The sequence below is a fragment of the Cupressus sempervirens genome, chromosome 11 (assembly GCF_028749045.1).
Source record: "Cupressus sempervirens isolate cs-2001-9-10 chromosome 11, ASM2874904v1, whole genome shotgun sequence".
Taxonomy (NCBI): domain Eukaryota; kingdom Viridiplantae; phylum Streptophyta; class Pinopsida; order Cupressales; family Cupressaceae; genus Cupressus; species Cupressus sempervirens.
In genome coordinates this window covers 501,206,489-501,222,604 of record NC_143128.1, presented here as the reverse complement: position 1 = coordinate 501,222,604, position 16,116 = coordinate 501,206,489, and the positions used below count along the sequence as shown (strand labels likewise).

General features: G+C 37.3%; 1 protein-coding gene across 4 annotated transcripts in view; it reads right to left on the bottom strand.

Moving 5' to 3' along the window:
- Positions 1 to 1,032: 1,032 nt before the first annotated feature.
- The window catches only part of LOC149530561 (RING/FYVE/PHD zinc finger superfamily protein), a 57,964-nt gene continuing 42,880 nt past the window's right edge, over positions 1,033 to 16,116 (bottom strand). Inside the window, exons 3-10 of one of the 4 annotated variants that reach the window (XM_089811326.1) lie at positions 4,290 to 5,121; positions 4,079 to 4,177; positions 3,435 to 4,000; positions 3,135 to 3,320; positions 2,581 to 2,953; positions 2,389 to 2,459; positions 2,121 to 2,243; positions 1,033 to 1,941 (exon numbers count right to left, since the gene is read on the bottom strand). In XM_089811326.1, coding sequence (XP_089667452.1) covers positions 1,435 to 1,941; positions 2,121 to 2,243; positions 2,389 to 2,459; positions 2,581 to 2,953; positions 3,135 to 3,320; positions 3,435 to 4,000; positions 4,079 to 4,177; positions 4,290 to 5,121 — 2,757 coding nt within the window. In that variant the 3' untranslated portion in view covers positions 1,033 to 1,434. Of the gene's footprint in view, positions 1,942 to 2,120; positions 2,244 to 2,388; positions 2,460 to 2,580; positions 2,954 to 3,134; positions 3,321 to 3,434; positions 4,178 to 4,289; positions 5,122 to 16,116 lie in introns of all 4 variants that reach the window. The other 3 variants (XM_089811327.1, XM_089811324.1, XM_089811325.1) reach the window with 3 other exon arrangements.

Sequence of the window (16,116 nt, the reverse complement as noted above, 5' to 3'; positions counted from 1 at the left end):
CAAAATAGGCTTCATTGTGGCCCAAACTCATCCTTTACCAAAGATCATGTTACGATTCCAACCTGGTCACAAATAAGCCTGCATGAATCTAGAGTAGTCCTATCTCGTGCTATGCATTTCTTAGGCAGTAGTCCACAATTCGATCCCTATTCAACACAAAATCAACCTCCATAATCCCTTCGAGTAAGGTAATGCTAAAACCCTTTGTATGACACAGACTAATTACGCCCACTTACACCTACGACGAATTCATCCACCATTTTTCTCCTTGATCAATCGAAAGTTAAAACCCTGTGTATCTCTTAAACCATTTACGCTCCTCCCGTCTATACAGAATCAAATCTCCATAATCTATTTGCCTGAGGTAAAACTAACCCTGTGGGTATCCCACATTTACGCTCATCCCAAGAAACCTGGTTGATAAGGATCTTGATAAAATCACTCGTTTTTCAAACCAATAAAGGACTATTTTGTTGGACTTGCAATTAAGTATATAAAACAATTAATCCTAACACATTGGTTTCATATCTGATTTTGAATTTTGCATAAAATAGAAACGTTTTTATTAATTGTAAAAGACCCAAAAAGGCCACATAGCAAATGTATATAAAACGGCAAATAAAGTCTACGAAGGTTGAAGGACAAACAATTGAACTTCTGGCAAGCAGAACAATGTTCTTCAAAGGCCAGGGCGGGGGCCAGAAAACATTAAAGCTGGCATAGCAGCAGTTGATATAAATGTTCCAAACCCAAACGCCATAGACTACTTTTAACATTTGTCAAATGCAGTGGGCTATAATCAGTTGTCTAACAAATTGATCTTTACCTTTGACTATTTTGCATCTTTCCAACACAGTAACCTTAGGTTCTCATCTCCAATACATCAATATTTTCATTTTAATAAAATCCATTATTACTCATTTCATGAAAATAAAAATAATTAAATAAACAATACAGCTGTAATATAAGGCACTTAACCTACTGCCATAACATATGAATCTTATTCATTATATAATAAATAAGAGTTAGCAGTTAAATAAAGTTAAAAATTCATGATTATAAATTGCTGTATGGACAAGATATGACCACTGCGACTACCATTAACCCATCTCTAGCTTGGTACCAAGAGAGATCAAACAACTAGAAAAAATGGATATGTTAACGTTGTGTAATTTTTCCCCACATTTCATGACAAGATGGACATCACCATAAAATGCTTACAGCCCCAGACACTTTAACTAAATTGCCAAAGAACAGAATGAATGTGCTGGTTGTTTAGGTAAACACTGCCTAAAATGATGGGAAAAAGTCGGATCTTTTGTTACAATAAAATACAGAGAATTGTTCTTGCACAATCACCATTACTTCAAGATGAATAACTATATTACAAATCAAAGATGCATTTGATATTATGCAAACTACCTCAAACACTACTTAATATTTGTTATTTAGGCCACAAGATTCTACATCATCAGCACTTGTATCACTGCTTGTCAAATGCATCCTCACAATACGAGCAGCATGATGACTATCATCTTCACTGTCAATACTTTCTGCATCTTCACTTGTTTGTGAAAAGGACTCATTTTCATCTTCCTGGGAAATTCGGTTTGAGCCCTCTATTTTATATCTCTGTTTATCCTCTTTGTTTGATCTCTTAAGCTCATTCATAGCTTCTTTTCGTTTCAATGCCACTGGTCTGCGCCTTCGAGCTTTACGCTTGCCCTTGGGAACTTCCTCTAAAGGAGCAGTGTCAATATCCTTCTGTCTCTCAGAAGCCAGTGAGTCAGTTTTCTCACTACCCACATCATGCAACTTGCTTAACCTAACAGTGTGTTGATCATCTTCATGAACAAAATGTCTACCCTCGGCATCTTCTTCATTTTCTGAGTCTGCAACTGCAGCCAGGTCAATCCTGCGTCTCTTTCTGCCCATGCCCGTCTGAAAAATACAATAAGCTGATTAGATGCTGAGTGGAGATCAAAAAACTAACACTAAGAATTCTTGAGAAAATATCATCATCAAAAGAAATAATCATTCATTTGAATGTACTATTGAACATAGAAACTAATTATTTGATATTAGTTGAAACCCTAATCAAGAAAGAGAAACAGAGCTACCTTCGGTCCACGATCAACAAGATGAGCCCATGCAGTGCGATTCCTTAAACAATCAAGAACAGCCTGGTGATGGCTTGTATAGGCATATCTCTCACCATTGTGTTTCCTAAGCTTTTGCCAATGCTGTCATGGAATTCACACTCGTGCATGTGAGATAAATATTAATTGATCAAATTTTATGATATAAAATCTAGGTAAAAAATTGTGATTGCAAACATCAGAGACAACCAAACTGTACACCATTGCCTTTACTTGCTAAGATACATACCGGCAGTACAGCCTCGCAAATTTGATCATATGACATTTCAGGAGCTTTCCTTAGAATATCATCAATTATACCTGAAAAGAGAAAATGTGTAAGGAGAAAATTTGGAAAAAAGGAATGGGCTAGTTTTATACAATGAACAGCTTACTCCACAGTAAATGGTCATTATCAAAGAGTAAATATTAGCAGATATACCTGGCAGTGTCAATGCAATGCCTTCGGTTATCATATTTTCTGCATCGTCTGACAATTCACCTAGAGATACATGGACACTAGACAAGGGCCCATCATTTGAATCAAAGACAAGGGAATGACTACTTCCATCTGTCATATTGTTTAGATTAGTTAGAGAGAAATTTTTCTTTGCAGCGTAAGTGTTATCTGATGATTTAGGATGCACCTCCCTTCTTCCCGAGTATGCAAAATCTTCAACCCTGTTGTTGTCTTCTAGTCTCCTTGTATCAGGAGAAGACAAAAGCCCCTCAGCTTTTATAGATTCATCCAATCCTTGAACAGGAGTCCGGGAACCCTCTCTTGCATTGTCTTCCCTCCCCTTCCTCTTTGAAACCTGTACAGATTTCATTGACAAAAATAAAACAAAGAGTACAGCTAAAAATTACATGATGGAAATCCTCGTATGTTATTTCATAGCCAGCAAGGGGCTTTGTGGAAATTGAGCAAAGCAAAGAAACAAGCATATCATTATTCCTAAGAACATATGAAAGTCAAAGTTCAAATAGAAAAACTACCGGAGTATGATCTTTTTGTCCACTGACAGAACTACATTGTGGTGTAACAGCAGTTGGCCGCTTCACAAAGGTTCCTGAAAGAAGTGTTGGAGATGCCAATTGAGGAATATTGCCAGTATGTCGCACACGTGGTACTCGAGGAACTCTTGGAGAGCTATTGAGTTCCTGATGCAACAATAGGGCAAGCTGTCATCAATGAAAACCAGAAGATTAGCAAATTCGGAACCAAGCATAGAAATACAATCCATTCCAAGAAATTCTAATGAATTAAACAGCAAGGTATTTCACCTAGTTCTTCACCTCTTCATCACTTAAGGTTGCAGAGACACTGTTTGGAACTTGAGGGTGAGCATGTGGCAAAGCAGTATTTGCCTTCAACACAGATTGGGAAGCTTGTAAATTCAACTTTTCATTCTTGTGAGTTTCTCCAAAAGTAACTTGCTTTGTCTGTGTTGACAAATGATTCTGGGGCTGCACTGCAGATACTTGCTCTGCAGAACTTGATAAACGAGGCACATTCTGGCCAGAGGATGGCTTTGAAGATGTAGAGGACTTATGAACCTTTGAATTTGACACAGCATGCTTGGAAGCTCCAGCTTGTATACTTGACTTTCCATGTGTTGCTGCTTTCACTGTGGAATTTGTTGAGCACTTTACATTCTCCTTCACAACTGGTTTGACTGACAATACATCAGGAGGAACTTGGCTTGGACTTCCTGAATTTGAAAATTTGCCAAAAGCATTACCAGCTTCATCTTTCTTTAAATCCACTGGACTACCCGACCTGAAACGCTGCTTTGATAGATGAGCTGACTTAGTAGCTGATGAAGAGGATGCTGGATTTACTGATGATTTGATAACTTGACCTGATGACTTACTATTAGCTACAGAAATAGGCCCAGATGCAGGTGATCTTGAAACAGAACTTGGGTTAATTGTTTTACCAACACTGGAAGCAGTATTCTTATGTGAATGGGCTGCCACAGGACTTGATTTTGAGCTTCCAGCTACAGTCCTTGCACTAGGTACTTGCATTGGTAAAGCTGTTCCAAATACACAATAACAGTTAAAAGCACAGAACATACAAGCAAAACTTTGAACATCTACAACAAATAGTGAACTAGAACCCCTTCAAATTATTATTATATTCACTACCAATAGCACTTGCTGAATATATTGATGAACCCATTGTGAATCTTGGACGGTGAGTCAATGGTAAACGGCTCTCCTGCTGCAAAACTGACGACCGCTGTGGGGAAACTCGTGCCTGTTCACAAGATTGTTCCAATTTAGATTGTCTTTCTTCCGATACAGAATCATCTGAATAATTTGCAGCTTCTACTACAATTTGTTTTGCAGAATCTGGTCCACTCTTTATATCATTATCGCCTGTGTTTTCTTTGCTCTGTCCTGACTTGTCAATCAGATCATCAGCATCTTTTCTAGCCTGGAGAGGATCTTCTATTTGTTTCTGCCCCAAAGGAATTTGCTTGTATGACTGCAAACCATCATCTGGCCTTGAGGTCCTTCCCACCAGGGCTGAAAACTGTGTTAGTTCCTTTACAACAGAATTTCCTGATGCAGCTAATTGCTTGGATTGTGAAAAAGAAATTGGCTCATCTGAGATGTCTACATGAAGCTTGCTGGACTTTCCTAGTGATTTATCTCTCATGGAATGAGAATTCGAGCACACTGTTGCCTTTGCATCCAGCATACTTGATTCATCCTTTACTTCACATTGCACTTTCATTAATCTACTGGCAGAAGCAGAAACAGCACTACTATTCAATGATGTGCAATTAACTGTGTGGCTTGGAAGAGTATCAACTTGAAGATAATTTTCAGGAAGAGACTTTGAAGATGGAAATTCTATATCAATAGCTTGCTCAGCATTGGTGGCAGGATAAGTAAAATTTCTAAGATCAATATTACCCTTCTCAGCATTGTACATCAAATAATCTTCTACTGCACTTTTTACATCCTGGGACTAGAAGAAAATAATGGAACTGAGTCAGTAAGAGCATTACTAATTTAAGAGAGTACATCAAATGTAAAATAAATGACTAAAAAGGACAGCACATCAACTGGAATGCAAGTCACTTCAAAATACACCGGAAGACAAGAAAATAGTGGCATTTAGACTTTAAGGTCTACTTACAATAAATTAAATGCTTAGAAAATTACTAATATGCCAACTATAATACATAGTACATACAGCAAAGGCACAGTTCTCAAATTATGGTCTTCACGTATGAAATTAAGCTAGACATTGAATTCGATTGATAAAATTATAAGAAAACAAAGAACATACAGCTCTGCTTCAATCACTTCAAATAAGAGAAGGCTAGAAAAAAACATATGGCTCTGCATTAATCACTTCAAATAAGAAAAGGGCAAAAATACACAAAGCTTTGCATCGATCACTTCAAATCTCAAATTATGTTCTTCAAATATGATGTTAAAGCCAGAAAATGAATTCCATTGATGAAGTTATAAAAGACCAAAGCACATACAGCTCTGCATCAATCACTTCAACTAAGAGAAGGCTAGAAATAAACATACAGCTCTGCATTAATCACTTCAAATAAGAAAAGGGCAGAAATACACATAAAGCTCCGCATCCAATTCTTGGAAATGCTTCAGATGGAGAATTATCAGATCTTCCAGAAAAAAAAACCACGAATTAAGTTTTACACCCATGACTCGTGAGTTATTTAGTGCTTTGTTAAACATAGTAAGCACTTTCAACCAAAAGAAATGCCATAAACAGGTAAGTCGGTCCAAGTTCTCTGAAATCAGTTACAAGTCATGGACCGGAAGACAAAAAAATAGTGGCATTTACACTTTAAGGTCTAACAATAAATTAAATGCTTAGGAAATTACTAATATGCCAAGTATAATACATAGTACATACAGCAAAGGCACGGTTCTCAAATTATGGTCTTCACGTATGAAATTAAGCTAGACATTGAATTCGATTGATAAAATTATAAGAAAACAAAGAACATACAGCTCTGCTTCAATCACTTCAAATAAGAGAAGGCTAGAAAAAAAACAGATGGCTCTGCAATAATCACTTTAAATAAGAAAAGGGCAAAAATACACATAAAGCTTTGCATCGATCACTTCAAATCTCAAATTATGGTCTTCAACTATGATGTTAAAGCCAGAAAATGAATTCCATTGATAAAGTTATAAAAGACCAAAGCACATACAGCTCTGCATCAATCACTTCAACTAAGAGAAGGCTAGAAATAAACATACAGCTCTAAATAAGAAAAATGCAGAAATACACATAAAGCTCCACATCCAATTCTTGGAAATGCTTTAGATGGAGAATTATCAGATCTTCCAGGAAAAAAACCACAAAATAAGTTTTACAACCATGACTCGTGAGTTATTTAGTGCTTTGTTAAACATGGTAAGCACTTTCAACCAAAAGAAATGCCATAAACAGGTAAGTTGGTCCAAGTTCTCTGAAATTAGTTACAAGTCATGGATTAGTTATTTATCTTAACAGCCAAGCATGCACTTTCATACTGGCAAATGCTTCTCATGATACAAAACCCATAATATGTTCACTGCGGGCATTATTGAGATTGTGTATCCTTGAAAGATAATGACATCAATACAAACCAACAGAGTGCATAATCAAATTATCTTTCAAAGCAAGTAGACTAATGACATTATTCATAACTTTTAGCTATCACATGCACTGTTCACACCCAAATGGTTAAATTCTCCTACATGAACCTTGTACTAACGATCTCTAAAAATTTAGCAAGATTTGCAGCTAGAATATTCTGGGTTTAAATCCTGTATATGCATTTAGTTTAAGATATTACAATGGTATCAGAATTATGATCTTGCCAGCCTATTAAAGGCATTAAGAATCATAAAAGGGTAAAACAAAACAAAAAGCAAAATCAGAAAATTGTACTGCATGTCAAATTGGGAAACAAGAAACAAACAGAATAAATAGAAGAAAAAATGGCACACGAAGAAGAGGAAAATGAGAAAAGATGGGAGGGAAGGTTAATTTATAATTTCAAGATACCCTGATTGCAATTCAGCTCCAACAACAAAGAATCGCAGAACTAATGGTATAGCTGTTACGTTTTCAAACTATTACATGCAAAATTCAAATCATACTTAAGACATTTCAAAGAAAGGTAAGTTTAGCTTCATATGACTGACCAGCAGCCCATTAAAGTAGTCTCCTTTACAAACCTGCTAAGCAAATGTTTATAAAGAAGAATGAAATCCTGATGCTGAGATGACTACTCCAAGGCAGCTGGACTCACATTTTGTGGACTATCAAGACAAGTCAGAAGAATTCGAGGCTACAATAACTTTAATTAACTATTTAAAAATACTCAAGAAGAAGCTTCAGGGTGACAGAATCCATAGTAATGACATGAATGATGAAAGGAGGAGTATGCGAAACAAAAATTGGACAAATAATAATGTTGCTACCTCTATGACAGCAATAAAATATCCACTTGAGCAGAGTCAGAGAGTAATATTAAATAGACTTACTTTACACATAGCCATATGGTGGAGGACAACACCATTCAATTCACCATATCGCATTTGCAGGATATTAACTATAATTGGTGGCACCATTGTTTGGTCACAAAATGGCATAGTTATATTATGTGTTTACTGTATTCAATTAGATATTAGAATTCCTTTGGGCAGAAGGATGAGGATGAGTACCTCAAGAAGCTTACCCAAATCAGAGTGCAAATATTAGTAGATTTATATGTTGCTAGATATCAACAAGTTGTGGTTATGTTACCTGCTGTACCAGAGAAAAGAATCTATTTTCTCTTTATTGTGGGTTTATTTCAACCCCTCAAAGTGCTAATTAAGGGCTTCTGCAACCCATCACTACAAGAGGCTATTAGGAAAGCTTTGACACTTGACAAATTTATTCAAAGAAATGAATTTTCATTTTAGCATAAAGCACTTAATAGCAGTATATGTCATGTCCCCTCTTTACCCTATCTAGCAGAGATATGTGAGTTAGCCTATTATGGGGGTCTCATAGGCTAACAGTGGTGGATAGAGACTCACATCGGATATTCAGTGACTAAATTTGGTGTTTCAGGCAGTTTGTGGGCCAATTGAATTCCCTAATTTTTAGGAGGTTGTCACGGTTTCCAAATTTGAGGCTCCACAGGACCATTCCATGGTTTCAGTTTCAGGAGGGTAGGGTGTGTTCCCTAGTTTCTAGGAGCACCCCTAGACTTTAGGAATGGGATTGCCAGTTGACCCATCTTGTCTGGTTTCAGTCATAGACAAGTAGCAGGGTCAGTTTCATGCTTGGTTAGTTGTTTTGGGCTATCAGAGACTATATGGGAAATGTTTTAATATATCTAAATATTTCTTAAGTTCGATATTAAATAAACTATAATAAGGCTATTTATATAGCCATTTCAGAGTAATATGGGGATAATTGCCTCATTTGGTCAGGTATGCCTATATGTTATAGCTCGTTGGAAAGGTCTTGAATTATTATAACCTGTTTTCACTATCCAGACACCTTTTGGCGCCTTGAGTTATGATATCTTAATAATGTAATGTTTTTCCTATAGTTGGACGCCTTTATTTGGGAAAATATTATTTTATTATAGAGTGCAAAGTATATTTCTCCTCTAGGGTTCGATTTGCATTTGGGAGGAGATATAAGGAGATGAGAGCTTAATTGTGGAGTATCTTTTCACATTTTGAACTTATGATATTTGGAATTGCTTTGGGACAACGATTTTGTGGCTTGGGACGAAACCCTCAAGTCAAGATTGTTGGGACGCAAACCTCAACAAGTCCTTGGGTGATTGAATTCTAAGATATTGGGAACAGTGAGATCAGAGGAGCAATCGATTTCTTCCTAGACAACTTTGCATTTGTGGGAGACCCATTTTCAGCTAGGGGGCCATTATTTGCAGCTGAGGCATCTGTATTTGAGGCAGGTCAGTTTGTGTTTGGGCATCATTCTATATTATCAAGCCACATCATTGATTGGAAAGTGCATACATACAAGGGCTTAAGAACTGCAAAGTATCATCATTTGCAATTGTAAAATCCTTTCTCAATTGGCGTAAACTCCATTTGAAGGCAGCAGCAATCAACATTGGCAATCTTTCTATTTGAATGCAGAAATCTGATTATTATGCCTGGTACAGTTTGAAGTATTTCAAGATTGTCAAGTATTTTCAATAATGAATGTTGTTTATTATATGTAGTTCAGATTTGTTTGTTAGTTATCTTTTATTTTTGCATATATCTTCAAAAATCCAAAAACAACTGAAAAACCAGCAAGAAAACAAAAAAAATCAGAATTGAGCAAAGTCTTCCAAAGATGCCAAACACTAGCCAAAGATTCAAATTATAAAAGAAACAGCAATTTCCAAAACCTCCGGTATTGGGGATCTTTCAGTATGTAAAGTTTATGCTAAATCCTTATCTCTTAATCAGACTTTTAATCCAGTCTTATATGCTGAAAATGATCTTCTAAGTAGCATGAATACTGATGAAATTAGTGCTTATTATAATGCAGATATAATACTGAATATTTAACCATATATTCTGAGAGAGAATCTCAGATATAAACTGCAGGATATAAAATGCTTATAGGAGCAGACTGTTGTAACTGTGTGTCCTATAATCTGCATTTACAACCTACTTATATATCCTTTCTAAAGGGTATGTCCCTTTGAGGGACATAACCCTTCCTAACTTGGCACCTATAGGAGAGATATATATATATATCATTAAATGCCAACATTAGAGATATATTACTATTAAGAGGAAATACAGTCTGTACTGTCAGACCTGTAGGTTTATCTTGGTTAATATTCTTAAGACAGTATAGGACAAGAAAAGGGTATCTTTCAGAAATGAGGATTTTATTAATGCTTAGAAAGCTACATCTCGAACAGTTGTAGCAAAATAAGCTATGAGATGCTACAAATGAGCTTATATGAAAAAAGTGTTTTTTATTCAAAGAACCTTTGGAGCCTAGTCATAGAAGCTTGGAAAAGGGCCACTTCAATCTCATTGAAGTAGTTTCAGATGAAGAAAAGATTACTTATAGGACTGAGTCTAACTAATCAAATCAGCATGCAATCAAAGAGCCAATTCTAGGGAATCAGCCTAAACCATTTGCAGGAGATAAAACCACCACTCGTGAAGGAACACTCGCAGCTCTTTAAGGAGCATCATGGTATCATCCATTCAAGATTCCAGGAGAGTTAGCCAAATAGTGGACAACTGTGCCTATTGATAGTATGGCTACCCACAATATTAATGATGAAGCAATTGTGGCTAAGGGGACACTGAAAGTGAATTATTTCTTAGAATTCAATGCCATTCTTTTACAGAATCATTATCCCAAGTACCAAGGTAATTCAAAAGTTCAAGGTATTCCTTGGTGATTACACTGCATAATGATTTCTATCTTGTGGGAAAAAAGGGATGCATGTGGTTCCAAGTTGCTTGCATTCGCTTGGGAAATTTGCAAAAACTTGTCGATCCGGGGAGCAAAAGTTCAAATCAACAGAAAATGGGGTACACTTGGGTTATATCTGATGGACCTCCACAAGTGGTGGCCAATAATAGTGTGGAAGAACTTTTCATAAAGGAAAAGTTTTGTAGAAAACTAGTTGCTTTTTGAGAGGAGGCATGCATACTACTTTGTCTTTGGGTAAGCACCACACTTTCATACTGACAACCAAACTATGTGAATAAGCATAGTATTGTGTTCAATGATATCAATATGCCTCTAGGCCTCCCACCCAATAAAGGATTCCAACAAATCCTTGCGTTGGAATAAAACATGTAATAGATTTATGAACCCATAATAAAGAGGGAAAAAAATGAATTCTCTGCTACACGGATTTATGAAGAAGTAGAGAAAGCCATCGAAACATTGTTGGAGATAAGCCACATCAAACATAATAATAATCTATCAGCATAACCAATGGTACTTGTAATGAAAATGATGAGGATCTATGTAGACTACAAGGCCTTGAACAAGAAAATAATGTAAAACAACTATCCCATTCCCAGGATTGATTAACTTAGCAATTAATTTTAAGGAGTTGTCTACTATTCAAAAATCTGACTTGAGGTCTTGCTAACATCAAACCTATGCATGATGAGGACATGCATGATACAAATTCCAAGTGTCATTGTGGACACAGTAAATTCCTTGTAATGTCATTTGCACCATCAAATGCTCCAACTACTTTCCAATCAACTAGGACTAAGTATTCATTACCTAGTTGACAAATTATTTTGATATTCTTTAATGATATATTGACATGTAATAAAGCTTGGATGATCACTTAAGACACTTGTATATACACCTTGAAATATTGTAACAAGTCTTCTTTGCAAAAAAATCGGTAGTGCATTCGAAAATACAAGGATTCTAACTTGGTCACATCATTAGTGCTCAATGGACTTTGGTCAATCAGTAGAAGATCCAAGCAACAATAGATTCAGTAGCCCCTACTACATTGACTAATTTGAGAGGCTTCTTTGACCTATATAATCACTAGCAGATGTTGGTCAAGGGTTTCCTACAATTGGCAACAGACCTAACTTACATGACTAAAAAGAAAGCCTTCTTCCAGGATGACACGGCTCAAGAAGCTTCTGAGAACCCTGTTATCCGGAAAACTGGGTAGTTAGATGATTTTGGGTACAGGCACGATTGTGTCATTTCATTGGCACCATGTCAGATGTTATAGGGGCACTCCTTCGTAGAATGGCCCAAAACCTGACAAATATCGCACATCGCCTTCTTAGGACATGCTCCCCTTGTGTGTCCATTCTCTTTATAATCGGTACACCATATTCCCCCTCCTCTGTACGGCTAGTGGTTCCCTTCATGGACTTGAACTCCATCATCCACTCCATGTCCTTTTAGAGGGCCTGTACCTTCTTGTTGGGTTCTTTGCGGTTGTCGACACTGCTTTCCTATTCAAAGGACTCATCACTCTTAGAGGAGGATGAGGATTTACTCTTCTTCTTTTTCTTTTTCTTTGTCGTCTTGCCCTCACTTTCCAAGTTCATGGCACGATCATAAGCGTCTATGTACAATGGGCGTGGGACTATCTTCATCTTCCCTCTCAATGCCCCGCAGAGCCCTTCTACGAACCACCGTTTCTTTAATTCGTCGGCGGGTTGACTACCCATCCTGCTAAAAAGATCTTTGAGCCTTCGATTGTAGGCTTGTATGGTTTCCTTTTTCCCTTGTTTGAAATTGTAGATCTCGATGACGACCTCATTGTCATCCCGCAGCAATCAAAATTCTGCTTGAAATTCTTTTTTGAGATTGTCCCATGTGTTGATCTTCACCTTGTCCATATCAAAACACCAATCCACCACCACTCCCCGTAGGGTGGCTGGAAACTGTTGCAATCACCCGTCCACATCTGTGACCGAGTTGGTGGTCCATATGGTTTCACAAGTACAAAAATGTCATACGAGGTCTTCCTTCCCGTCACCTATGAACTTTGGGAGTTTTTGTTTCTGAGACATTGTGTTTCTCATCCTTTGACGACCAATTGTGTGTGTACCACTCGATTGTGTCCCGAAACTAATAGTAATTGGTCCTAGCGGGTTACTTTGACCATCATGCAATGTCCCTCTCACACTTCGTTGTGTTGTGGTGTCTTGTTGGCCTCACCTCCTTTCCTACTTCACAGGTTCCCTCTCACAATGGTGTACGGGACGAATGTAGAAACTACTCCCTTGTCTCCTCGAACACACTTAATCTATGTCGTGTTTCCTCGAACAACTCCACGTTGCTCCGCACCTATCGTTCAGGCGAACTGTGGCACCCTTCAATGGTTCCCGCACCACCCGCACAGTTGCCTTCTACCACGCTTGGTGATTCTACCAACTGCCCCACAATTCGTTCTTCGACAAGTTTCTTAGTTGCCGCCTTCGTTCGGCTTGGATTAAATCTCCACGCACAAATTGTAAGTCATCAATATCCTCCCTCAAGTTCCTATTTTTATTTAAGAGGTTAGGCATTTGACATAACCATTATAAAAAAAACAAAACACTCTTATTTATTCACTCTGCATACATCATGTGGTCGACTCATGCGACAGTTACAGACTCTTGAGTGCTCTTGTACCATGGCTCAAAAGCTCATGGTTCAGTTTTGCGACACTGTGCGTCTCTCTCCTCATAGAAATTCTTGAGGGTTTGTTGACGGCGTTCCTCTTGCTCCAGTTCTTTGCGACAAGTATGCTTGTGCAATTAAACGAGGGAGTTGGTCTAGGAACCTGTTTGTTGTTGGGTTTGCATGCATGGCTTCCCACACAGTATCTTGTGTAGCCTCGTTTTCCATAGCTTCTCTCTGTACAAATGTTTCTAGGCTTACTCGGTACAAGATGTGGAAGTTTTGGGTTGCCTCGTGCTCGCCTTCTAGGAGTTATGTCTCGTCCTCATCATTAGTTTTCCGGTTGTCTAGTACAAGTATTCCCATCTATCCATTCGTTGCCACTCCACTTTCCATTTTCTATCCTTCACTTTCCATTCACTTCCCATCTATCCTCCGCTTTCCATTCACTGCCACTCATGCCCTACAATTCCCATTCCCAATTTCTCAAAGCCATTTATTGTGGAATTTATTGTGGAGTGTGATGCTTCAAGTGGGTAGATTGGAGCTGTCCTGATGCAAAAGGGAGCATTCCACTTTTAAAAGCGAGAAATCAAAAGCTTCTAAAAGATTATTATCTATTTACAACAAGGAAATGATCGTTATTAGGCATACTTTAGCTAAGTTCAAGCTGTACTTATTGCGTGGCAGATTTGTACTTAGAACAGGTCACAACAATCTGAAATCCTCCTTTGCCAATGTGATTTGATTTATTTGAATATGATTGCTGATGCCTCCACCTCAATTCCTACCTTCTACCCCATGTATTCTATTGTTGATGAGCGTAGAGCTGCTGTTATGGTAGAATACACTAAGAAATTTTTTTCTGCTAGATGGAAGTGCAAAGGATGAAAGGTGTCAGTGGGAAATAGACTTAACCTGTCTAAGAACAGAATTTTTGTTGTACTCAAGTCCCAGAAAAAGAAGAAAATTACAAGTACTTTGCATAATGACAGTGGCTGATCATCCTAACTTCTGCATGATGTCTAGGCAACTGAGGGAGAGTTCCCTAAAGGACCTCAAAGAAGATGTTCCCAAGCATATTAAAGAGTGCCCCAGTTGTGAATAGAATGTGATACTTAATAACAAGTTTACTACACCTTTTGCCCATTCACAAACAAAAATGAGTAATATGTCTATGGATTTCATTACATGCCTTCCTATAGGAAATTGAAAAGATGACATTTTGTTGTACTAGACTGGTTAACTAGATCACAACATTTTTTTATCCCATTAAAATACTGAGCACAACATGTAGCTGACTTATTCTTCAGATTGGTATTCTAACTACATGGTTTGCTTAAAACTATTGTCAACAATAGAGATAGTGAACTTCTCAATCCCTAAAACTATTTTTAATGATGGTTGCAATGTGGAGAATCTTGTTATAATACCACTTACAATAGGTCCCTTGGTATGACACTTTTTATGGCCTTATATGGCTTATGCACTTACATTTGCCGATGAGGTCCTAAAACCAATTAAATTGTTTATCTCATTGAAGTTCAAATGAACATCCATCCAGCACCAACCAACCCAGAGTACACATGCATAATGTAAAATCAAAATACAAAGAATATCAGAGCAAAACATTCGCACATTGAAAATGAAAAATATAACATTCTATATTAATTTTCAAAATCTCAAGACCTTGACTCTTTGGCAGAAATATAGAGCTACACATCACTCCTTTAAGCTGGTTTGCACATTCAAACTCACAATACATGCTCTATATCTATCTAGATTTCAGGGCTCTCACAATCTCCCTTGTAAGCTGCTCTCACTGACTTGCATGTTCTCCATACTTTGCTATCATAACTCTAACTTCTCATGATCAAATCATCCACGGCATGTCATGCCAGAGCAACCCCAAAAATCAACTCAATATTGCATTGAAACCAAAAAGAATAGCGAACCTCTCAAGAATACTACAAAGCAACACACTAAGACAACCACATATAATAACAAATTTGTATCTTGTTCATTTCCTGTATGGAGAGTTCTTTTATATATCATCTTCATACTTAACCCATGTTCTAGCCAACGCACTCAAATTGCCCTTGCACAACGTGTGAGTGGTGTATAGGATGCTAAAGTTCTCTAGAGACTCTTCACATTTAGATAGAAAAAAGACATGCTACAAGGTTCAATCAGGTTGACAATTTTAGTGGAGCAAAAAGAAGAAAAATAAAAAGTTCATCTGCACAATATATGGTCCAAACCATAGTTCCAAGAATCACGGCGATTCATGCGATTTGGCGATTCGATTCAAGCCAAACGATTTTTTGTGAATCGGTGAATCGAATCAGCGATAAAGGGTTTATGAAATAAGTTACTCACTAAATTTCAAGGGTTTTTTAAATTTTCCGATTCATGGCCGATTCACGATTTGATTCAGCCTTGCCGATTCCGATCCGATTCCGATTCTTGTTACTTTGGTCCAAACAGAATATGTGAGGTTTTTCGGCTTTAGCTGCTCAAATGATCTTGGGAGCAAATGTTGAGCCATTCAATGTTTAAAAGTTCTAATTTTTAATCTATGAAAACAGAGCATAAAGGCAAATATATGATATATTACAACTTACATTGAACTCCAATAACTTTATGTGGCAGAAGGATAACACCCACCCAAGCATAAGAGCATACACCCTTTTAATTGTGTTATTGATCTGAATTTAGAAGTTGACATATATGATCCAATGTAGTATCATATTGGGTATTTCATAGTTGATTGTTTTCTCAAATTTTACAGTTTGACAGAAACTTGCTGATCCCAAAAAATGTTCAGATGAACTCAGT